General features: G+C 41.6%; 1 protein-coding gene across 1 annotated transcript in view; it reads right to left on the reverse strand.

Annotated features, from left to right (window-relative positions):
- Positions 1-318: 318 nt before the first annotated feature.
- trit1 (tRNA isopentenyltransferase 1) overlaps positions 319-26874 on the reverse strand; it is a 48433-nt gene continuing 21877 nt past the window's right edge. Inside the window, exons 9-11 of the mRNA XM_063033633.1 lie at positions 11603-11712; positions 3646-3763; positions 319-3528 (exon numbers count right to left, since the gene is read on the reverse strand). Coding sequence (XP_062889703.1) covers positions 3416-3528; positions 3646-3763; positions 11603-11712 — 341 coding nt within the window. The 3' untranslated portion in view covers positions 319-3415. The remainder of the gene's footprint in view (positions 3529-3645; positions 3764-11602; positions 11713-26874) is intronic.

Below are 26874 nucleotides of genomic sequence, written 5' to 3' on the forward strand. Positions count from 1 at the left end.
GCATCCTGTCTAATTTATTTGACCTGCACTGACTCCAATCTGCAGCATAACAGGAGAAGAGTTTTTAATTCTTGTTTTTTGTTTGGTTCACTTTGTGGACTTGTTTTCTTAATTTTTCTTATTACTGGGAAAATCAACAAATTACTAGATGGACTACATTGTGGTATTGAGGATTACCCCAGTACTGGATGGACTGCTGTACTCTACACCGCTGAAGTATTGGTCCACATTAGTGGTCACCAACCTTTTTAAGCCCAAGATCCCCTACCTCGACCTTAGTGAAAGGCAAGATCTACCTACTAAATCGTTTAGAGAAAAAACAGCTCAGATTGTACTTCCAATTTGAGGCCTTTTATTTGGGCTAATTGTATTTGAATTACACAAAATACTTTTGTCAAACTTTCAAATTAATTCAAACAAGAAAACACTGTAACTAGCATATCAAACAGGCCATAGCTGTCTTTCATTAAGAATATTACAATATTTCACACATTTAATTCCAAGTTTCATTATTTAATTTTATTTCAACATGAAAAATAAATGAATAAAAATTGACTGTTACACTTAGTGTGATGACTGGGGCTGAGTACTTTCTGCTAGTTCCCTGAAATTTGGCTCATAACTACAGCCAGCCAGTTTGAGACAGTCTGTGAGGTATCTGTCAGTAAGACAGCTCCTGTACTTAGATTTAATAATTTTCATCTGTGAAAAAGCAATTTCACATTGATAAGTTGACCCGAAGTAGGTACTGACTTTTAGTGCTATAAAGCCAACGCGCACAAGGCGCAGTGCTGGGGCCCCATCAGTAATACTTGCCACCAGTTTATGAATGGGGATGTCATTTTCACGGACATATTTTTAAAACTCATTGTAAATATCCTCACCTCTCATTCTCTCCTTTAATTGCAAAAGAGTGAGGAAGTCCTCCTTTGTTGTAAAATCCTGGAAAGCCATTCTGACAAATGCAACAAGCTGAGCTTTTTGCATTACATCCATGGATTCATCGAACTGTAGTGAAAACTATTCACAGAGTGACAAGTCGATCCACGAACTCTGACAGTGACTCTACCCTCCTTGTCACTGTTGCAGGGCCAAGCGGTATATTATGTATTGCGGTTGTGATGCCGTTTTTGTTTTTAAAGTTATTAAAAACAGTCTCTGCAATAATGGCCATTGCTTCCTTGAATAAATTGCCATCTGTAAAAGGCTTCTTGTGTTTAGCCAAAAGGTAACTTACACGTAATGATGCTTCAATAGCAGTCTTATTTTGAGCAGCATGTTTTGTGAAAAACGATTGCTGGGCCTTCAACCCAGATTTTAGCTCCTCAACTTTCCTGGCACGAATTGCGCTCTTTGGCGGGGTAAGTGTCTTTAAATTTCTGGTGGTTGGTGCCACTCCAGATTCTCTCTTTTAGTCAGTGCTTGTGTTTGGTGGCACAACATACATACACACTTGTCTTTCATCAAGGTAAATAGAAATTCCTCTACCCACTCTGGATGGAATTTGTACGTTTTCGCCTTCTTTCGTGGAGCCTCCGCCATGCTATCAGGATATCACGAGCGAGTGCCGTATATTGATGTTTGCGACAGTCTGTACTCTTATCTAATCTATTTGGTCACTTTGATGCAGCACAAGCTATGCTGAAAACGCAGCGCATGGTGGGGAGCTACACACATACACACTGGGCACGGAACTAAATCCCCACAACCCAGAAACAATCTCTCTTTGCAAACAGCTTTCAGTAGCAAAAGTATTGCTACATTACCATTATCCTAATTAGTATTACTTATTTTTCTAATGCTCACATTACAACACTATTTGTGTATTTATTTTTGATTTTTTTCAGGATCTACTGGGAAAGTCTCAAAGATCGACCGGTTGATCGCGATCGACAGGTTGGCGACCACTAGTCTACACTGCAGCATTGGAAAAAATGTTGAAAATAAATTGACCAATGCCACAAATAGAGCTGGATTACAAAGCACTGTACAAGTATATATCTCAAGATATTAGCATGATTGAAAAAAAGGGGGAAAATACAGCCAAATGTGAGACCGGATTTACAACGGTTGGGGCAGACTGCTCTCAAAATATAAAACCCAACAAGTTGAAATAAAGAAATCCATTTTATGTAAATGTATATAAAATTTAGAACAAGTTTAGAAAACAGAACTACAATTCAAATGGTTAGAGTTTATAGACAAGTTATTACAGCCTTGGTAAGACAACACAATGAGTACCATGAATATAGTAATCACCACATCCAAGGAAAGATGCAATGACTTTGGAGGAAGTATAGTACAGATTTACAGAATGAAATGTGACTTGAGTTCCAAGGATACACTAATTAAGATGAAGACAATTTAAGATTTATATTGTGATTCTGGAGCTGTTTGGGTGTACCTGACAGGCCTCTCTCCATTACTGGGAATTTCTTAAACTTAGTGGGATTTTTAAAAAACAAGATATTAAAAGTTCAGCACATGCAGAACAGGAATGGAGCATTAAAACAAAAATATTCAATAGAAATAATTGCCTCAACTTGGGAATGTACGCTTAGTCCCATTTATAGCATTCAGCTGACGTTCGTGCGATCTGACAGTTTATTCCGTTACAGCTATCACTCTCCACTTGAACCCAATAGACAATGCATTGCTCAGAGTAATTTACTATTTCTGTTATCAGTCCTTGTTTTGTTCATTTTCTTTTCAGATTAGACACAAAATGATAACACATACCATCCCCCTGCAAGAGATCAGCTTTAGTCAATGTGCATCATTTTCCACATTAACGACTGGCCATTATTCACATAGCTCATCGGTAAAGGCATGTGCAAGGAAGTCCTGAACATGCCACAACTCCAAATATCTGTTCCTTCTATCATACTTGATCAGTTACTACTGATTAGTTTCAAGTCATGGTTAGTCACTCTTCAAAATGAATGATTAACCTTCTAGATCTGCTATACTCCCTGAATAAAAGGCATCTTTTAACTTTTCTTCAACACTGTTGCAAGTTAGTAGTAGAGCTGGTGAGAAAATGTTTCTTGAGTGACTGGCAAGGCTGGAGATGGGAGATGTTAGAAAATCTCCAGGAATACATCCAGCCACCTTTATCAAGCCAATATCAATTATCTCCAACTTTCAAAAGAAAATTATGCAATATTTACCCAAAATTTGATCCACCAAGAAGCTTCAGGAATTACAACCCAGAATATCAACACCAAATTTGGTGTTGATTACAAGTACAGACGGAGGAATGGCCGCACAGTACGTCCTTTGATACCGGAGTCATTCTGCATTCAGTCTCTAGTAGGTAAGAGCTTCCGGCTGGATACTGCTCCAGACCATTCATACCGATTGATTCACACCCTGGCCAAGTTCCTGCCCTTCAACTGCAGATTGGAAACAACCTCTACACTTCTTGTGCAGTGTTTACAGAATCAGAGGAAGTGTGTGTGTTTAATTGCGCCTCCGCCCTCCTCTTCCTCTTCAAGTGGTACTGATGATTCTTGGATTTCAGGTGAGCTGCAAGTAAACATTCAGAGTTCATTGAACAATCTGTTACCCAGCTAGTTCCTCATCCTTGGTTCCCCAACCTTCCTTCACTGAGTTTCATCATGCATGTCAGGTAATTCTTCTTACCCTTCCATTCCTGATCACCAAGGATGATTTTGTCACACAATTCACAGACTCGACGATTCCTCTTCCCATCATTCTGGTCCTGAGCCATGGTTAACGGCAGTGCTACAGGTTTCTCTCCCTGTGGTTACGGAGAGCAGCTGTCAAACACCATTCATTGTGCCAACACAAATTAGATGACCAGTAACAAAGAGGAGATTGGGATCAGCACACCAAATTAAATAATTGGCTTTCAGTCACTGGAGATATCAATACATTTTGAAGAGTCCTCTGGAGCAAAGCATGCTTGACTTCTCTGCCACCATTTTTACTGAGGATTTAGCAATTCCTCATTTAAGGAATTTACGATCAGCATTTTAGGGTGTCCTAATTTCACTACACCACTAGCATAACAAGGCAGAAAAGCCAGCAGAGTGACAAACTGCAGAAGCATAAAAGACCAGATTAATGATTCTGGATGTAAGATTGTTTGAGCAGGACATCGGTGCACACTGTTTTATCTGAAGAGCACCACCGGATCATTTGTATCAGTCTTAGAAAGCAGTGTTGTATCAAATTACTGAAGAGTTCAATGTAAATTTACAGCACTGTGTCCGTATGCTCAGGAACAACAAGTAACAGCAGCCAACGTTTAACTTTAAGCAATGCAGCCAGAAATGATTAGTAAGAAAGAGAATGACTTATGCAGCCAAGCTCATAGAAATAATGGGAAATGTGAGGCAAGGACAAGCACAGGACTAGAAAGAAAGCAGGGATTTTGATGATAAAGAACTACCAGCCAGGCCACAGAGCCAACTGTTCTTTATAGTATTTCCTGCTGTTACACCTCATCAAGTCATATCACTATTTACTATATTTACTAATAGCCCATTTCTGTGCTGTGGTACTCTGACACCCGTTCCTTTGTTCTCATGTTCATTCCCTTAGAAATGTTTATATTCTTCACATCTACCACTCGTTGTGGGAGCAAATTTCCTATTTGCGCTGTTCCAAGGTGCTCACTACTCTGCCTTTGGTTTCTCCACTGCTGAGGAGACAACACTGTGAACACCAAAGTAGCCCATTAGATTGGAAGAAATGCAAGTGAATGTACCAAATGTAGATTGGGTGATCACCTTGGATAACACTTATGTTCTGCCTGCAAAGCTGACCATAAAACCATAAGATATCGGAGCAGAATAGGGCCATTTGGCCCATCGAGTCTGCTCTACCATTTCAACATGGCTGATTCATCTCCCTCTCAACCCCATTCCCCTTCTTTCTCCCCTTAACCTTTCACACCCTGACTAATCGAGAACCTATCAAACTGCCTTTAATACACCCAATGTCCTGCCCTACACAGCCAACTTTAGGAACAAGTTCCACAGACTCACCACCTTCTGGCTAAAGTAACTCCTCCTGATCTCTGTTCTGAATAGATGACCCTCTATTCTGAGGCTGTGCTCTCTGGTTCTAGACTTGCCCACTATTGGAAACATCCTTCTCACATTCACTCTACCCAGGCCTTTCAACATTCAATAGGTTTCAATGACATACCACCTTATTCTTCTAATCTCCTGTGAGTACAGGCCCAGAACCATCAAATGCTCCTCATACGATAACCCTTTCATTCCTGAAATCATTCTCGTGAACCTCCTCTGAACCCTTGCTGCTACTGTTGCCTGTCACTTTAATTCCCAACCCACTCTCACCGTTTATCTGTGCTCTCTTACACTGTGACAGTGAGACCAAACTCAAGCCTGAGGCACAACACTGCATCTTCCACCTTAGCATACTGCAGCCTCCTGGACTCAAAACTGAATTCTATGCCTTTGGGAAAGTTGGTTTCTGTCTGTATCAGACATCTGTCATTGACATGGGCTCAGCTTACTTTTTCTTCCTTTTGTTTTCTCTCTGGCAATGGAGCTCATGCCTACCCTGAATTGCTGGGCATGTCCTCCTGCTCTACATTTTTTAACTCCTTCATTCTTTTGTCTATATTCTTGCTCTCTATCTGCTCCCACTCACACAGAGACCAGGTAACCTTTACCCATTTTTAACCTATCGAAGACATTCTCATCCCTTGCTCCCTCCCACCAAAGCTTCTTATGTTTCCTTTTCAGCTCTTACGAAGGGTTTCAAACTGAAGCTTTGACAATTTCCCCTTCTATTTCCTGCCTGGCCTACTCGGTATTCCCAGTATTTTCTCTTTTTAGTTTAGATTCCCAGCTCCTATTGATTTTCATTCCAAGTTGCACTGTAAAAAAAATTACCTTGTCACCCCAGATTTTATGAATTACCATGAATGCTACTTCTAGTTACCAACTGCTCTGCCATTAGACAAAACCTCTTCTGTACTCTACTGTACAGTTTATACATTCTTTGATAATAAATCTAAATTTGAATATTTGATTACTTTGATTTTGGTCACCTGATAAATATCTTGAAACTTCACTGCCTAAAAAATCTTACAGCAGAGGGGAAGAGCCTGCAGCTTTTAAAAAAAGTTTTTAAAAATCATATTCACTGTGTATGGCGATCTGCCAATAACAGGCAAGGTAAAGTGGAGTGGCCATTTTGGAGTGGTCATTTTGACAGTGGCCAATGTAAAAATTGGAAGCTGAGGCTTTGACTCAAGAGGCTTCATCAAGAAGGGACAGGTGAGTAACAAGTAAGAACCACTAAGGTCTTAATTTTTGTGCTGACTTGGGGTCTTTGATTTAGCATAAAGAGAATGGCAGTCAGGGCAGTGGAATGCTCCTCCTGCAAAATGTGGGAAGTCAGAGAATCTCATGGTCTCTCGAGTAACTACATCTATGGGAAGTGCACCCAACCGCAGCTTGTGACAGATCAGGTCAAGGAGCTGGAGGGGTAGATGGATGTACTCAGGATAATCAGGAAGGTGGAGGGGATCATAAATGAGAGGTTTAATGAGGGACAGGCTACAGATAGAGTGATCACCAGGAGAAGTAAGGAGACTACGCAGACAGTGCAAGATCCCCCGTTGCTATTCCCCTCACTGACAAGTATACATACCTCTTGGTTATTGTTTGGTGGGGGGAGGGGAGAATGACCTTACAGATGACAGCAGCAGCAGTCACCCGGTTAGCAGCACCACTCCTGGCTCTGAGGCAGAGGAGGGAAGGGCAGACTGTCAGGGGATTCAATAGGAAGGGGTGCTGATAGCTGTTTCTGTGGCTGCAATCGAGACTCTAGGCTGGTGCATTGCCTCCTCGATTCCAGGTCAAGAATGTCGCAGTGGGTACAGGACATTTGGAGAGGGGAGGAGGTGCAGCCAGAGGTCATGGTCCATATTGGTGCCAATGACAGGCAGGCATTTTAGAGACTTGGGTAAAATATTTCAAAAGTAGGACTTCCAGGGTTGCAATCTCATGATTACTACCCATGCCACGTGCAAGTGAGTGAGCAACAGTTCAATATGTGGCGAAGGAGCTGGTGCAGAAGGGAGTGCTTCAGATTTATGGATCATTGGGCTCTCTTCCAGGGCAGACAAGACCTGTACAAACAAGAATGTTTCCATCTGAACTGGATGGGAACCAATATCCTCGCCGGGAGATTTGCTGGTGGTACATGGGAGGGTTTAATTAATACCAGCAGGGAGACGGGAACCAAAACAGCAGGGCAACAGGTGGTAGGATTGACAGCAAGAAAGATGGTGTGATAAACAAGACGGAAAGGAAGGGCAAAGAGAAGACTGGATTGCTGAGCTGGAAAGCATTTATATCAATGTTAGAAGAACTATGAGTAAGGAGTGTGAACTTGGAGCCTGGATCTGTACATGGAATGACAATGTCGTTGCTGTTACAGAGACCAACGATCTGTAACAAACACCCTGAACCAGTCTGGATAAATTCACTCACCTCAACACTGAACTGACTCCACAACCTGGAGAATCACTTTCAAGGATTCTACACTCGCGTCCTCAGTATTATTTCTTTACTGTTTTATTTTGCACATAGGTTGTTTATCAGTGTTTGCTATTTATAGTTTTTTACTGATTCTATTGTATATCTTTATTTTCCTGTAAATGCCTACAAGAAAATGGATCTCAAGGTGACATATACAAACTGGGCAGTGTGAGATGTTGCTCTTTGGGAGGTCACATGAAAGGAGAAAGTATAATTTCTCTTTTTCTATAATGGTAGACTCTTTAATAGCAATGAGATACAGCGGTACCTTGGGGTTCAGGGCCATAGTTCACTGAAGGTGGCTAAGGTGGTAAAGCAGCACATGGTACACTTGCCTTCATTGGGAGGGACATTGAGTATAAGAGTGAGGAAGTATTTCTGCAGCTGTACAAAACTTCCGTGAGACCGCACTTGGAATACTGCGTGCAGTTCTGGTTGATCCATTGTGGAAGGATTGGAGAGGGTGCAGAAGAGGTTTACCAGGATGCTGACTGGATTAGAGTGTATAAACTACAAGGAAAGGTTGGACAAACTTGGGTTGTTTTCTCTAAGCATCGGAGGAATAGGTGAGACTTGACAAGAGGTTTTTATAATTCAGAGACACATAGATAGGGTCGACAGTCAGAATCTTCTCTCCAGGATGGAAATGTCAAACACCAGAGGACATGCCTTTAAGGTTTGAGGGGGTGGGGTAGATTTAAGGGGATGAGAGGGGCATTTAATTTTAAACAAAGAGAGTGGTAGGTACCTGGAATAGGCTATCAGGAGTAGCAGTGAAAGCAAGCTGTCTGGTTGAGTAAGACTTTAAATAGACACATGAATGAAAGAATTAGAGAGATGTGGATGATAAACAGGAGGATGGTTGGCATAAACTGGCATTGATTGGCACATCATGGGCTCAATGGCCTGTTCCATATTAGAAAAAAACAACCCTAGCTTCTCTAATCTACGCAAGTAACTAAGTCTATCACTTTGACACTATCAGAGTCTGGCAAAGTGTGTCATTTGAATGAAGAGCATATTCCAGCTAAATCTTGACCAGCATTTGATAAAGGTTTAATGAAACCTTACTTTTGTATATTATTCTACTGACAATACCAAGGATTACATATTCTTACAAAAAAATAGTCGCTATTTCTATCGAAATAAATGGAAACACTTTGTTCAGTTTTTCTTCAGCACCATCGTTGATGGCTTGAATAGAGACTGACCCAATACCTTCAGGGCAATTTTGCTTTAAATAAAGTCTCACATCTATCACATACAGCCATTGGGTTTTTACCAGGTCTCAGAACAATCATATCAATATTCTTCCCCCTCCAAATAAAAAATAATTAAAATTAAATATTTCTTTTCCACCTGTTCTCTCGTTTGCCCACTAGCTCCTGTCAAATCTCCTATCACCCACCCACACTACAGATGATTAACAGAATCCAGCTAACTTACCCCTGTGTTTTTGGGACACAATGGGAAACCCATGCATTCACAGGAGAAGTGTACAAACTCCTGGCAGACAACACCCAAGGTCAGGATTACACCTGGGACGCTGGACCTGAAGCAGCGGCTCTGCTTGTCGTGCCACTAACTGCAGAACACTTGTCACAAGTTGCCAAAATTCAATGCAAATGTGGTCTCTGAGTGAAGCCTGGTTCCCTCCTTGTTTCTTTCTAATCAGGTGCTGAATTTTGCCTTTCCATCGCAATGCATTTTGCTGCTGAAGGCTACAGTCTTTACCACAAGACGATAAGACACAGGAGCAGAATTAGGCCATCTGGCTCATCGAGTCTGCTCTGCCATTCCATTATGGTTGATCCTTTTTTACATCTCCTTCTCAACCCCAGTTCCCAGCCTTCTCCCCGTAACCTTTGATGTCATGTCCAGTCAAGAACTTATCAATCTCTGCCTTGAATACACCCAACCACCTGGCCTCCACAGCTGCATGTGGCAACACATTCCACAAAATCACTACCCTTTGGCTAAGGAAACTTCTCCACATCTCTGTTTTGAAAGGGTGCCCCTCTATCCTGAGGCTGTGCCCTCTTGTCCTAAACTCTTCCATCATGGGGGTATATCCTTTCCACATCTACTCTGTCTAGGCCTTGCAAACCTCCTCTGGACCCTCTCCAATGCCAGCACATCTTTTCTAAGATGAGGGACCCAAAACTGTTCAAAATACTTCAGGTGAGGCTTCATCAATGCCTTATAAAGCCTCAGCATCACATCCTTGCTCTTGTATTCTGGACCTCTAGAAATGAATGCTAACATGTGATTTGTCTCCTTCACCACCAACTCAACCTGCAAGTTAACCTTCAGGGTGTTCTGCACAAGGAGTCCCAAGTCCCTCTGCATCTCAGATTCCAGGATTTTCTCCCCGTTTAGAAAATAGTCCGCACATTTATTTCTACTACCAAAGTGCATGACCATGCATTTTCTACATTATATTTCATTTGCCACCTTCTTGCCCATTCTTCTCATCTAGTCATAGTCACACTTTATTGATCCCGAGGGAAATTGGGTTTCGTTACAGTTGCACCAACTAAGAATAGAGTATGGATATAGCAATATAAAAACCATAAATAATTGAATAATAATATGTAAATTATGCCAGGAAATAAGTCCAGGACCAGCCTATTGGCTCAGGGTGTCTGACCTTCCAAGGGAGGAGTTGTAAAGTTTGATGGCCACAGGCAGGAATGACTTCCTATGATGCTCAGTGTTGCATCTCGGTGGAATGAGTCTCTGGCTGAATGTACTCCTGTGCCCAACCAGTACATTATGTAGTGGATGGGAGACATTGTCCAAGATGGCATGCAACTTGGACAGCATCCTCTTTTCAGACACCACCGTGAGAGAGTCCAGTTCCATCCCCACAACATCACTGGCCTTACGAATGAGTTTGTTGATTCTGTTGGTGTCTGCTACCCTCAGCCTGCTGCCCCAGCACACAACAGCAAACATGATCGTACTGGCCACCACAGACTCGTAGAACATCCTCAGCATCGTCCGACAGATGTTAAAGGACCTCAGTCTCCTCAGGAAATAGAGACGGCTCTGACCCTTCTTGTAGACAGCCTCAGTGTTCTTTGACCAGTCCAGTTTATTGTCAATTCGTAACCCCAGGTATTTGTAATCCTCCACCATGTCCACACTGACCCCCTGGATGGAAACAGGGGTCACCAGTGCCTGAGCCCTCCTCAGGTCCACCACCAGCTCCTTAGTCCTTTTCACATTAAGCTGCAGATAATTCTGCTCACAGCATGTGACAAAGTTTCCTAACCATAGCCCTGTACTCAGCCTCATCTCCCTAGCTGATGCCTCCAACTATGGCAGAGTCATCAGAAAACTTCTCAAGATGGCAAGACTCTGTGCAGTAGTTGAAGTCCGAGGTGTAAGTGATGAAGAGAAAGGAAGACAAGACAATCTGTATTAGTTCTTCTCTATCCTACCTGTTTCCTCGACACCACATGCCCCCTCCACCAATCTTCATATCATCTGCAAACTCGGCAACAAAGCCATCTATTCCATCATCTCAAAGAAATGGTCCCAACACCGACTCCTGCAGAACACCACTAGTCACTGGCAGCCAACCAGAAAAGGATCCTTTTATTCCAACTTGCTGCCTCCTACCAATCAGCCAATGCTCTGACCATGTTAAGTCACTTTCCTGTAATACCATGGGCTCTTAACCTGGTAAGCAACTTTATGTGTGGCACCTTGTCAAAGGCCTTCTGAAAGTCCAAATATACAATATACACTGCATCACCTTTATCTATCCTACTTGTAATCTCTTCAAAGAATTCCAACAGGTTCGTCAGGCAGGAACTTCCCTGTTGGAAACCATGCTGACTTTGTACTATCTTGTCCTGTGTCACAAAGTACTCCATCACCTCATCCTTAGCAACTGACCCTAACATCTTCCCAACCACTAGGTCAGGCTAACTGGTCTATAATTTCTTTTCTGCTGCCTTCCTCCTTTACGGCTTGTCCGTGTCTATATCACGGTGATATACACTTCACATCTCCCTCATTAAACACTAGCACAGTGTCCATACCTTTAAGAAGCTCTCAACGATCTGGAGTGCAGGTTGCAACACCATCTCCTCCCACTGACTGACAACGGTCACATCCAGGCCATACACTGATGGAACGTTCACCCCTGGCCCTTTTGAAATAAAATCATACAGGAGGATGGTCATAAAATGTCTGTAAATACTTTACTGAGAGTTGACTGAGGATAGATTCTGTTTGCCTACATATTTATCAAAGGAATGTTACTGTTATTTGACATTGTTACCTTTACACAAGAGCCTTTCTTCCCATCTCCCATGCTGTGTTAATTCTCCCATTTTATTTCCAAATCTCATTTCTTCCATTGAAATATTTCCAGTTCTCTACGTGAACACTTCAAATGCAGACAGACATGCAACAGATTGTAATTGTGTTCGTAGCAAATTCTCTTTGGAAAAAGTAACATGAAGTTTTAGTTTCTAAGTCATGCCAAACTATTATTCTGCCTAGTCCCATCTAAACAATAGCCCTCCATCCCCCTCCCATCCATGTATTATCCAAAATTATCTTAGATGTTGCAATCCAATGCATATCCAACACTTCCACTGGTAGCTCGTTCCGCACTTACTCCACAGAATGAAAAACTGCCTCTCAGTCTCCCCTTAAAGATTTCACCTTTCATCCTTAACCTATGACCTCTACTTCTCGTCTCACCCAACCTCAGTGGAAAAAGCCTGCTTGCATTTACCCTATCTACACCCCTCATTATTTTCTATACCTCTGTCAAATCTTCCCTCATTCTCCTCCACTCCAGGGAATAAAGTCCGAACCGATTCAACTCTTCCTCATAACTCATGTCCTGAATTCCTGGCAACATCCCTGTGAAATGTCTCTGTACTCTTTAAATTTTATTGATATCTGTCTTGTGGGTGTATGAACAGAACTGTATACAATACTCCAAATTCTTTTACACCAAAATCTTATACAACTTTAAAATAATATACCAACTCCTGTACTCGTGACTCTATTTATAAAGGCCAATATGCCAAAAGCTTTCCTTACTATCCCATCTGCCTGTAATGCTCTTCAAGGAATTATAGAACTGTTTTCCAAATTCTCTTTGTTTAACAACACTCCTCTTTGCCCTACCATTATCTGTGTTTATCCTACCCTGGTTTGTCCTCCTAAAGTGCTTCACCTCATTAGGTTCCAACTGCCAATTTTCAGCTATTTTTCCAGCTGGTCCAGCTCCTACTGCAAGCGTTGATAGCTTTTGTTGTTCTCTACATCACTGATCCCTAATGTATTGTGTTCCCTCAAAACATCATATCCTGAACTCTTCACCCAACAGTCTTCCTTGATTTTCCTCACCCTCATTCCCATACTTGAACGCCCAAATTTCAAATCTGCCCGACCCTTCTATTCCTTTAAAATCCAAAAGCTTCCCATCCAAATGGTTTCTGTTGTTTTAATCTTTCAGAAGTCAGGAACAAGGAACAAAACTTGTTGCTTCACATTTGTATTATTAAGAGTTGATAAAGCAGGAGAAAATTGAACGAACAGGGATAGTGGTCTACAAGTTGAAGAAGAGAGAGAAATTAAAGATGGGTCTGGTGTAGAACAGATATTTTTATACCACAGAGATAAGAAAAAAGTCATTCAAATCTATAGATAAGGGTTAACCAATTAACCAGTACTCATTTGAATACTGCAGTTTCAAGTTAACCAGTGAGAAAACACTTATGCATTTAATGCAGAACAAAGAAGCCAGAGCTTTCCAGAGTTATACTTTAGATAGCCACGGAAGCATGTTAAACTTGAATATAAAAACTAATACAGAGGAGCAAGTAATTAATTATTAAACTGCAAAGAAAACAATTAAATGGTTTAATCTAAGATTTAAGCAATCCAGAAGAGCAGATTTCTGAATCCTGTGTTTCAGAATCAGAATCAGGTTTATTATCATCGGCATGTGAAATTTGTTAACTTAGCAGCAGCAATTCAATATAATAGATAATCTATCAGAGAAAATAATAATAATAAAAAATAAAAATAATAATAGATCAACAAGTAAATCAATTACGCATATTGAATAGATTAAAAGAAGTGCAAAAACAGAAATACTGTATATTAAAAAAAAAGTGAGGTAGTGTCCAAAGATTCAATGTCCATTTAGAAATCGGATGGCAGAGGGGAAGGAGCTGTTCCTGAATCGCTGAATTGCTCCTGACCTGCGTCAGCTGTAAACCTCACCTTACATTCCTGCTCTTGAGGTCTGGTCAGTTGTAGTGGTCAAACTCAGCACCTCAGATTTAATACCGCCTGTTACACTTCTGTCCACTAAAAGTACAGTTCTGCTATTTAACACTGAGTCTTGCTGCATGAATGCATGGCTCTGGCTCTACAAGGACAAATATGAGACATGGACCACCAAAGGCCCCTAACATTCTGCCCAGAGAAGGAAGCCGCCACAGTATGCACTCAGCAGGCCAGGCAGCATCTATGGAAAAAGAGTACAGTCTATGTTTCAGGCCGAGACCCTGCAGCAGGACTGGAGAAGAAACGATGAGGAGTCAGAGTTAGCGGGTGGGGGGAGGGGAGGAGGAAATAGAAGGTGACAGGTGAAACTGGGAGGGAGGCAGGTGAAGTAAAGAACTGGGAAGTTGATTGGTGACAGATACAGGGCTGGAGAAGGGGTAATTTAATAGGAGAGGATAGAAGGCCGTGGAAAAAGAAAAAGTGGGAGAAGTGCCAGAGAAAGGCGATGGACAGGCAAGGAGATGAGGAGAGAGAGGGAAAGGGGGACAGGGAATGGTGAAGGGTGGGGGGAAGGCTTGGCCATTTCTGGAAGTTTGAGAAATCGATGTTCATGCCATCAGGTTGGAGGCTACCCAGACAGAATACAAGGTGCTGCTCCTCCAACCTGAGTGTGGCCTCATTGCGACAGGAGAAGAAGCCATGGATTGACATGCCCAACCTGAGTGTGGTCTCATCCCTCCAACCTGAAGGCATGAATATCGATTTCTCGAACTTCTAGTAATGGCCACACCCCACCCCACCATCTTCACCATTCCCCGTCCCCTTTTTCCTCTCTCTCTCTTGCCTGTCCATCACTTCTCCAGTGCTCCTCCCCCTTTTCCTCTCTCTCATGGCCTTGTGTCCTCCCCTATCACTCCCCATTCTCCAGCCCTGTATCTCTTCCACCAATCAATTTCCCAGCTCCTTACTTCACCCCGTCCCCTCCCGCTTTCATCTGTCAGCTTGTGTTTCTCTCTCCCCTCCCCCACCTTCTAATTCTGACTCACCCTGGTGAAGGGTCTCGGCCTGAAATGTCGACTACTTTTTTTCCATAGATGCTGCCTGGCCTGCTGAGTTCCTCTAGCATTTTGTGTGTGTTGCTTGGATTTCCAGCATCTGCAGATTTTCTCCTTTGTGACAGTTTGTGCTCAGCTTGGAAGTAGGTACAGAGGAGATGTCAGGGGTAAGTTTTTTTTATGCAGAGAGTGGGGAGTGTGTGGAATGGACTGCTGGCAACGGTGGTAGAGGCAGATACGATTGGGTCTTTTAAGAGACTCCTGGATAGATACATGGAGCTTAGAAAAATTGAGGCAATGGGTAACCCTAAGTAATTTCTAAAGTGTGTACATGTTCGGCACAACATTGTGGGCCGAAGGACCTGTATTGTGCTGTAGGTTTTCTATGTTTCTCTATGTTCCTATCATCAAATGTTTCATTTAAGGGACAAAGCCTATTTATTGTTTTCGTGGTTTTCCTTGTGGCCAATGAAAGCCGAGAAAACATCAAAGATCCTTTCAAACTAACTGAGACACTACAGCTAAAGTACTTTTCCACGTGTTTTCATGATGGAAGTTTGCATTCTAGGGCTGAATGGAGTACCATACATAAGGTGGATACCAAAGTGGCTCTGGGCCGGTATTCACTGGAATTTAGAATGAGGGAAGATCTCATCGAAACCCACTGAATAATGAAAGGCCTAACTATAGTGGACATGAAGATGTTTCCTAAAGTGGGGAATCTAGGACCAGAGTGTACAGCCTAAGAATAGAGGGACATCCATTTAGTACAGAAATGAGAAGAAACTTCTTTAGACAGAGGGTGTTGAATCTGTGGAATTCATTGCCACAGACAGCTGTAAAAGCCAAGTCACTGGGTATATTTAAAGCTGAGGTTGATAGATTCTTGGTTAGTCAGGTGTTAATGGTTACTGGGAGAAGACAGGAGAATATTGAGAGCGATGAAAAATCAGCCATGATGGAATGGCAGAGCATTCTCAACAAGCTGAATGGCCTAATTGTGCTCCAATGTTTCATGGTCTTATATTAAACTGAAGATGTACTCATGTCAAGATTAAGAGATCAAATCACCTGAACATGAGATTTCCTTGTTCTTGTACTGCCCAGAAACACAAAACTTTAATTTCAATACATGATGCACACAGCAACAGACCCCATACCGGATGGGTCGCCGCCTAGGTCACCGAGGACTGCGCCATCCATTGCACACCAGGGCGGAGGTGCTACGGATGCTGCTCATCACGGAAGATCAGAATCAGAATCAGGTTTATTATCACCGGCATGCAACATAAAATTTGTTAACTTTGGGATCCGTGGGAGAGACTACACATCATTAGCCACAAGGAACGTGAGAACACTTGCCCAAGGAGGGAAAATGCAGGAGCTCGCCGATGAAATAGAGAGATATATACCTGGCACATCGTGGAGCTCTGAAGTCATTTGGAGAAACCTTGGTGAACATCTTACTGAGGAGAACATACAGTGGAGAACTTGACAAACATGCCAATGGTTTAGGATTTCTGGTCAACAAGAGCATCAAGAACTCAGTATTGGGGTGCTGCCCAGTATCCAGTAAGCTTATTTCCATCCACCTTAGAGCAGCATCTTTCAACGTCTCAGTAATACAGGCCTACGTGCCAACAACGGACTATGAAGATGGACAAGAGGAGGAATTCTACTCCTAACTCCAGGGTATCATTGACAAGGTGGACAAAAAGGACATTCTAATCATCTGGGGGACTGGAATGCCAAGGTGGGTGCAGACACACTGAAAGACTGGAAGGAATTCTGCGGCCCCTCCTGTAATGTCATATCCAATGAGTGAGGATTACGCCTACTTGAGTTCACCAGCTGCAACATGGTGCTTGTGAACACTCTTGGAGAGCACAAGGCATCATGATGCTGGTCCTGGGATGCGCCCAGTGGAATACATCATAGCCACATTGATTACATACTGTGTGGATTGGTGATAACATATCCTCCTCGCTGACGATCAACACTGGCGCACCTCAGGGGTATGTGCTTAGCCCACTGCTCTAATCTCTATATACACATGACTGTGTGGCTAGGCATAGCTCAAATACCATCTATAAATTTGCTGATGATACAACCATTGTTGGTAGAATCTAAGATGGTGACAAGAGGGCATACAGGAGTAAGATATGCCAACTAGTGGAGTGGTGCTGCAGCAACAACCTGGCACTCAACATCAGTAAAACGAAAGAGCTGATTGTGGACTTCAGGAAGGGTAAGACGAAGGAACACACACCAATCCTCGTAGAGGGATCAGAAGTGGAGAGAGTAAGCAGTTTCAAGTTTCTGGGTGTGTCAAGATCTCTGAGGATCTAACCTAGTCCCAACATATCGATGCAGTTATAAAGAAGGCAAGACAGTGGCTATACTTCATTAGGAGCTTGGAGAGATTTGGCATGTCAACAAATACACTCAAAAGCTTCTATAGTTGTACTGTGGAAAGCATTCTGACAGGCTGCATCACTGTCTGGTAAGGGAGGGGGAAGAAGGCTACTGCACAGGACCAAAAGAAGCTGCAGAGGGTTGTAAATCTAGTCAGCTCCATCTTGGGCACTAGCCTACAAAGTACCCAGGACATCTTCAGGGAGCAGTGTCTCAGAAAGGCAGCGTCCATTATTAAGGACCTCCAGCACCCAGGGCATGCCAGAAGCCTGAAGGCACACACTCAGCGATTCAGGAACAGCTTCTTCCCCTCTGCCATCTGATTCCTAAATGGACATTGAACCCTTGGACACTACCTCACTTTTTTTCATACATGGTATTTCTGTTTATTTGCACTTTTTAAAATCTATTCAATATACATATATTGTAATTGATTTACTTGTTTATTTATTGTTATTATTATGTTCATTTTTTTTCTCTTCTAGATCATGTATCGAACTGCTGCTGCTAAGTTAACAAATTTCACGTCACATGCCGGTGATAATAAACCTGATTCTGTGCTCACCATTTTCTTGTATTTATGTAAATCATAGACTTTGACAGCAGAACTGCAAGATCCAGGCAGCAGAAATGAGATGTTTCAGAAGTCCCCTTAGCATCTCCTATACAGAAGTACAAAGAACTATCACTCAGCACAAGACACTACAAAGATCTACTGTCCACAGTAAAGAAGAGGAAACGGAGATAGTATGGCCACATAACAAGATCGAGTGGACTCTGAAAGACCATTCTTCAGGGAATGGTGCAGGGAAAAAGAAAAAGGCAGAGGAAGAAATGGGCAGATAACATTGCAGAGTGGACTGGAGAGAGCTTTGCTACAGCCCAGGCACTTGCCCACAACCGTGAGAGGTGGAGGCAACTGGTGCAGCGCTCATCTGTACAGCACTTCTACGACCCAGATGGGTTGCGGGATCCATTACTCTAACAAGATTCAAGTACATTATCAAAGAACGTATAAATTATACAACCATGAGATTTGCTTGCTCACAGGTAGCCACAGAGCAAGAAAATTAAAGACAAGCACCTGATGTGCAAGAAAAAAATACAAATCATGCAACCAATTGAAGCGACCAACAGCATTGCGAACCAAGGCTCTTTGATGATAGTTATCAAGAGGCGGGCAGGCCTCTGCGTTCACGTGGTGTCTCTCTCTTTCTTTTTTTTTAATTTTATTTTTATTTGGATAAGGAGTTCACAATTATCATGTACTTTTTTCACACATATAACCTTTTCCATTTTTTATATGTATAAAACTACAATTATTTATACATTCTTAAGTACACATTGAGATGATATAAAAGCAAAATAAACATTTAAATAGATAATTATGTACTGTGGTAAATCTAACCTATTAGGCTAAGTAATGAAATTAGTTGTTAAGAAAAATGGTAATAATAGTTTCCATACAACCCTTCTGGACCATTTCCACTGGTCCAAAATGTTGCATACAAGCCTATATACCAACCATTGTAGGTGTTTATATCCCAATTTGTTCGTGCTTGTTCCTGCCCGCAGACATAATTATCCAATCCCTATGTACTTATTTACTTAATTTTTTCATTTTTTTATCCCTTTCCCAAATCTTTCCCTTTACTTGTGTTAATTCTCTATTTTCCAAAAAAAAACAACAAACATTTAGACTAGGGGTGCTTACGTTAGCAATATTACTGTGTTGATGAGAAGAGCAATATAAATCATTAGGAGAGTCATCTAAAGTCTGCTCGCATTGGGGTTATATATTCAATCCATTTATTCCAGATTTGATAAAATGTTTCTTTTTGAGTTCTCAGGGAGTAGGTCAACTTTTCCATTTTAAATATTTCCAAGATAATTTTGTACCAATCTTCTAATGTAGGTGGTATTGGATTTAGCCATTTTCTAGTGATTGATTTCTTACTTGCCGCTAAGAGGGCCTGCAGCAACTTTATATCTTCCTTCTGTTCAAGGAACAATACATGCCCCAAATAGAGCGTCTCAAAGTTCAGAGGTATCTGGGACCTAAGTACCTTAACTAATGTTCTATGAATACCTTCCCAAAATAGACTTAATTTAGGGCAATCCCAGGAAATATGAAAATGATTTGCCTCCTTAGAGCCGCACCTTCTCCAACACATCACATTTGTATCTTTATATTTTTCCTGATATGGGGTCTTGAAGTATCTTACAATGTTTTTCCAACAATGTTTTCTCCAAGTCAAAGAATTAGTCGAGGACCATTGAAAGCTGCAGATTTTCCCCCAAGCCTCCTCTGAAAGTACCAACCCCGCTTCTTTCTCCCACTTCTCTTTAATATACAGTGTATTTACATTTTTAGCATGGGAGAGTGCATTATATAGGCGAGAAACTGATTTACTAGGTATTGAACTGCAAGCCGAATTCAGAATCTTGAAAAATTCTAATTCTACTGTTGATAGGTCTGTATATCTACAACTCTGGTTAACATAGTTTCGTATTTGAAGGTACCTAAAAAAGTCATTATGTTCTAGGCCATGTTTGTCCTGTAGGATTTGGAAACTTTGTAATACTCTTTTATCTATAAATGAGAGGTAGGTTGTAAGACCTTTCTTTATCCATAGCTCAAATCTTTTATCTCCTCTGTTGGGAAGGAATTCGGTATCATATGCACACCATCTAAAGAGTTTTAGCATGTTATTAATTCCACATGAATTAACCACCTTCTGCCATACTTTTAATGTAAGATTTATCCAAGCATTATTAAATTTTTCCAACTGGGCCATCAATCCTTTGTCAGCTATTGAGGCCTGAAGAGGAAAACTGTCAACTAATCCAAATTCTATTTCCTTCCATCTAGCCTTATATTCCCTATTACACCAATATAACAGAGGGGTTATCTGTGAGGCATAAAAATAATTTCTCAGGCAAGGAAGAACCATACCTCCTCTTTCCTTCCCTAACTGTAAAGTGTTATATCGAATTCTAGGTTTCCTTCCTTGCCAAATGAAGCGGGAAATCCATTTGTCCCATTCCCTGAATTGATTATCATCCACCTCCACTGGTAAAGTACGGAAAAGATATAATAACCGAGGAAGAATATTCATTTTTATAGTATTTATCCTTGAATTTAAACTTAAAAAGGGGATAAGATTCCATCTATGCATATCTGCTTTTATCTCTGAGATTAATGGCCCATAATTTACCTGTGACAGTGTTGAAAGATCCAGGGTTATTCCTAAATATTTTAATGATCTAGCTTCCCACTTAAGATCGTATGTATCCTGCAATTTTTTGGATGGTGTATAATTTAGGGACATAACTTGCGTTTTCTTTACATTTATTTTATAACCTGATATTCTCCCAAAGTCATCCAACAGTGTAAACAATCCTATAAATGATTTTTCTGGTTCACTCAGAGAGACCAAAACATCATCTGCGAATAACGCCACTTTCTGTTCAATCCCTGCCACCTTGATACCTTTTACGATTTCGCTCCGTCTTATTAGTTGGGCAAGTGGTTCAATATATAGCGCAAAAAGGAGAGGAGAAATTGGGCATCCCTGTCTAGTGCCTCTCTCTAAAATGAAGGAGTCAGAGAGATCCCCATTTATCTTAATTCGGGCTGTTGGGCTGTCATACAGAGTCTGAATTACTTTAATAAACCTTTCTTGAAAGCCGAATCTTCCTAACACTCTGTATAGGAATGCCCAACTAACCGAATCAAAAGCTTTCTCAGCGTCCAATCCTACTACCATTGTCTCTGTCTCGTTCTTATTAACCTGTTCTAATATGTGCAGAGTTCTCCTTATGTTGTCCTGTGTTTGTCTTTGTTGAATAAATCCAGTCTGGTCTAAATGGATTAGGCCAGGTAAAAGCTTTTCCAATCTGCGCGCTAATATAGATGTAAATAGTTTGTAATCTAAATTAAGAACACTAATTGGCCGATAATTGCCACATTCTAGTTTATCTTTACCCTCTTTAAGAATAACTGAAATAATCGCTTCTCTCCAGGAAGGTGGAGTTTCTCCTCTCTGCAAGATCCAATTAAAGGTGTTAAGTAGTAATGGGGCTAACTGTGTCTTTAGGGACTTGTACCACTCTGAGGTAAACCCATCAGAACCCCGGGGACTTTCCAGCCTTTAACCTAGAGATGGCCACGTTCAGTTCTTTGACAGTTACTGGTTCTAATAAACTTTCATTTTGTAAATCTGTAAGTTTACGTAGATCTAAAAAATTCAATACACTGTCTATATAGGGCTCATTGGGGGCCCGGGGTTGGGAGTACAGCTCTCAATAATACGTTTCAAAACTCTCTTGAATTTTCCCTATTGTACTCTCCACAAGCTTTGTCTTTGGATTCTTTATTTTATGAATTGTATTGTCTGCTTCTTGTTTTCGTAATTTATATGCTAATAATCTAGCTGATTTACCTCCTACTTCATAATTCTTTTGTCTCAGGTGAAGAAAATTTCCAACGTATAAATATCATCAATTTCACTTTGCAATTTCCTAATTTCCTGTTTTCGATTTGAATTACTTTTGTTGCTATCTCCAACTTGAAGTTGTTTTAATTTTCCTTGAAGGTCTGCTAGTTTTTGTGCATTGATTTTTTTCATGTGAGTAGTAATGGAAATAATTTTCCCTCTCAGTACAGCTTTCAATGTATCCAATAAAATCACTGGTGATGTTTCTCCCGTGTCATTAAGGTCTAGATATTCTTTGATTTCTCCCCTTAATCTCTCCATTACTTTTGGGTTATTAAGTATATGTGAGTTTAGCCTCCATAGTGTTTTCCTCATTTTCCTTTCCAGGATTAGAGACATAGAGACTGGGCTATGATCCGACAGATCAATTGTTGCAATATTACAGTTTTTTATCCTGAGTCTATCTGTATTAAAGATAAAGAAATAATCTATCCTTGAATAGGCTGAATAAGGGAAAGAGTAATATGTATAATCTTTACTAGTAGGGTGTAATTCCCTCCAGACATCTATAATTCCCAACTCCTCCATCAATGAATTCACTTTCCGAGTCAGAGGTTTATTCTGAGTAACTATTCTTGAAGAATCTAATATAGGATTTAATCTAATATTAAAATCCCCTCCACAAATTACTACCCCTCGAGAACTGACCATTAGGTCAAAAATGTGTCTATAAAATGACCATTCACTACCTGGAGGAGCATAAACATTCAGCAATGTTATTTCTGTACCTTCTATTCTTCCTGTGATTTTTACAAACCGTCCTTCTTTGTCTCTAGTCTCTGAAATATGTTCATAATTAAGAGTACTTGATATTAAAGTAGCTACCCCTCTTTTGTGACTCAATTTATATGATGAATAAAATACATGCTTAAAGCCCATTCTTTTTAATTTTCCATGTTCAGATTGGCTCATATGTGTTTCCTGGAGGAAAGCTATTTGTGCCCTCTCTTTTTTCAATTTAGACATAATCTTATTTCTTTTAATTGGATTCAAAACCCCATTAACATTATAGGAAATTATTTTTACCAATTCAGTTTGCATTTTTCTCTAGTAGAAAAAAAACACTCTCCTTTTCTAACCAAACAGTAAGCAATCCCTTCTCAACAGTAAACCAAGACATATAACCACACCCTAGACATTTTTGAACGTGTAACATTTGAACATTTTCCCCGACTTCCCCCAGTGAGGCCTGAGCACCGACCCGCCTCAGTCCAGAGGGATAACCTCTATCTTCATCCTGTGTTAGAGGGCCCTCAGCAGTTTGAATAATCATAGAGAATTTTCTCCTATTTATGTCTTGACCATATTGCTATCATTCAAGTTATTCCGCCTAGATTATTTTCAATTACCAGTTTTCATTTTACTTTTAAGTCCGATTTACTCTTTTCAGTCATTTCTCTTAATTAATCTGTATTCTCTGTACATTCGCGTCTGAATATTTGCAGCTTTTCCTTGTAGTTTGACACTCTGGTTCGAGTGGAGCGTCCTCGCCCCACTAACTGCCACGACTTCTGCCGAATCCTCTCCAGTAGCGACTCCGGTTGGGTGATAACTTTAATAGGTAGTCCCCGGTCCGCCAGGTCCGACGTTGCCTCCTCCACCGTAGCGTAAGTTTTTGTCCCTTCGTCGTAAAAGACTCTCAGCCGAGCTGGATACAGGGTCTGGAATCTGATGTTGTTTTCCTTCAGGACTCTCCGTGTTTCCGTATATTCCTTCCGTCTGGCAAGAATCCCCGGTGCGTAGTCATGGTCTAAACTGACTTTACAGTTGTTCCACATGAAACCTTTCTTTTGCCATGCTCTTTTAAGCACCTCTTCCTTCGTTCTGTAACTGAGAAATCTGATCAGAATCGATCTGGGCTGGGTGCCTGCCGGAGGCTGTGGTGCCAACGCACGGTGAGCCCTTTCTATCTGTAGGTCTTTTGCGGCCAGTATATCAAGGTTCTCTCTACGCAGCTTCTCCACGAAGGGAATCATCAATCCGGGTTTACCTTCGGTTCCTTCGGGAACTCCATAGATCCTCACATTTTCCCTTCTCGAGCAGCCTTCTTGATCTATTAGTTTCCACTGGAGTTGGTCTTGTAGCTTCAGCATTTCTGCTATCACTTCCTCGGCATTTTGTAGCTTCTCTTCAATTCCAACAATCCTCGCTTTGGCTTCATCTATCCGTGAGTTAGTTTTTACTATTTCTCCTTTAATATCTTCCAGCTGTTTGCTGTTATCTTGTCGGAACTCGCGAATCGCTCCGAGAATCAAAGACATAGTCACCGATTCCCCCTCATTATCTCCGTCCTGGCTTGCCGTGGGAGAGCTAGGCCCTTCGCCTTGCTGCATCTCTTTATGTTTATCAGCCTTCGAAGCGGACTTTTTATTCTTGTTCTTAGACATCATCCTTGCCCCTTTTATTAATATAGTTATGCAATATTAAGTATTTGTCTAAATTCGATTTTGGGGCAGTTTACCTTCTTTTTTGTCGAGAGACCTTTTCCTTACGCCGCCATTCCCTTGATGACCCGGAAGTCCCTCGGTGTCTTTCTCTTTCAATGATGCTGGAGGATGTTACTGAGGCCCCGTGTTATCGATTGGTCAATTGAGTTCATGGACTGTAGTTTTCATTCTTATGATTTTTATATTCTGTGCTTTCACCTGGTCTTTCTCGTTTTGTTGTGCAGGAGAAGCGGTTTGAGGGTCGATGTTCTTGTTGCATTCTGTTAGGTTTGTTTTCCGCGTGGGAAGGGGGTTGGGGGGGGGTCAATGTTCTTTCTGTATTTTGTTAGTTTTTCTCCTGTGTGGGGGGGGGAGGTTGATACTTTTCTTTGAACGACTTCCATGCTTCATTTGTCTTGTGGCTATCTAGAGCAGCGGTCCCCAACCACCGGGCCGCGGGCTGGTACGGGCTGCAAAGCATGTGCTACCGGGCCGCGAGGAAATGATATGATTTGGCGATAGGAGTCAGCTGCACCTTTCCTCATTCCCTGTCACACCCACTGTTGAGCTTGAACGCACGCAAGGTCATTACGCATGCGAGGTCATTACCCGCACGTCATCCATGTCAGCACGGGAAGGAGATCAATTCCTTGAACTTGCAAATTACGGCGGGCTGAAAAGTATGTTTGACATAACATCTCTGCCAGCATTCTGGATCAAAGTCAAGGCTGAATATCCTGAGATAGCCAGGAAAGCACTGAAAACGTTGCTTCCATTTCCAACGTATCTCTGCAATGAATGCAACGAAAACTAAATTGAGGAATAGACTGGACATAAGGAACCCCCTTCGAGTATCGCTGTCTCCCATCACCCCTCGATGGCACCGTCTTGTTGCAGGGAAACAAGCCCAGGGCTCCCACTGATTCAGCGATATTGGTGTGTTGCAATGATTTTATATGTTCATACGGGGAAAACATGTGCTGTGTGTTTAATATTAAATTCGTTAGATAACCCCTTTTAGAAACTAAATTGAGTATATTAGCCACTAATCACCTATATTCCGGTCGTGATTAACACCCCCCCCCCAAACAGAATTGCCAAAAACGTTTTGTAGAAAAAAAATCAGCACGTACACGCATGCGGACACAGGTGCCTGCGCAAGGCTTCATGGTAATTGTAGTCTTTCTCGGGGTAAACCCTACCACCACCCCCCCCACCCCACCCCGCCACCGGGTTGGCCGGTCCGCAAGAATATTGTCAATATTAAACCGGTCTGCGTTGCAAAAAAGGTTGGGGACCCCTGATCTAGAGAAGACGAATCTCAGAGTTGTACACTGCATACATAATTTTGATAATAAATGAACCTTTGAACACTATTCGCTGCCTCAGAGAAACGACGAGCAAAATCAAAAACCCCTCACACCCCAGTATCACTTCTCCCCCTCCCTTTAGGCAAGAGCTTGAAAGCACGCACCAAGTTTCTATCCCGCTGTAGTAATTTGGGAAGGAACTCTTGAATATTAATGCTGAACTCTTCAGCTCACAATCTACCTCATCATGGCTCCTGCATCTTATTGTCTACCTATGCTGCGTTTTCTCTGTGGCAGTAACTGTAACACCATAATCTGCACTTCATTATTGCTTTTCCCCTGTACTATGAACTTACTTTGAAATGATCTCTATGTCTGACTCGTAAAACTAAGTTCTTCTCTGTATCTCAGCACGTGACAGTGATAAACCAGCACAACTATGAATAAAATCTCTTTTCCCAATTACATGAGTTAAGATTAAGATACTGCTGATAAGCAGCAAAGCTTTGCATGTAGCTCCCATGGGAATCATCAGATAGTTTTGTTTAGGACTACTACAGCTGAAGTCCACAGTCACAGCCCTGGCTACTTCAGCAAACATTTAAGACTTAAAAAAAATCCAGCAAAACTCAAAATCAACAGACCCCAAATGGCAGACTTGGGTCAGGAGTGCCTCTCCCCTTTAAGAAAATGGAGGCAGGGAAGGTGCAGCGGTCTACAGGCACAAGTGAAACGCAAAGACTTTAAATCTCAACTCTCAACTATCCTGCTGGGAAAGTAAAATTATCTGGAAAATAAAAGCTCTCACAGCAAGATTGCAGTACCTTAGAGATATCAGGGAAAAAAAAAGTATATTATTGCCTGTAAAGACTTAGCAAAGCATTACTGTAAAGATGTGGAAGAAGGTCTTGAGGTCAGATGAAACTGAAGTGGAAATTTTTGGCCTCAACACTAAGTGGTACGTGTGGTGTAAATCATCAGCCAGGTAATACCATCTCTATTGTAAAGTATGGTGGCCGTAGCATCACCTTATGGGGACTCTTTTCAGCAGCAGGAACTGGAAATCTGGTTGATGGGAAGATGAATGCTGCTAAATACAGAGAGATCCTGGATAAAAACTGCTAGCTTCTGCCAGAAAGCTTAAACTGGGAAGGAAGTTCACCTTTCAGCAGGATAACAACCCAAAGCACACAGCCAGAGCAAAGGTGAAGTGGTATCAAATGAAGAAAATTGATCCAGTCAGAGTCCTGACCTTAACCCAGTCAAATATCTCTCGGCAAGCCCACAAGATTGCTGTCCACTGCTGCCTCCCAATTAACATGGCACAGCTTGAGCAATCTTACAAAGAGGAG

This window comes from Mobula hypostoma, chromosome 26 (assembly GCF_963921235.1).
Source record: "Mobula hypostoma chromosome 26, sMobHyp1.1, whole genome shotgun sequence".
Classification (NCBI taxonomy): domain Eukaryota; kingdom Metazoa; phylum Chordata; class Chondrichthyes; order Myliobatiformes; family Myliobatidae; genus Mobula; species Mobula hypostoma.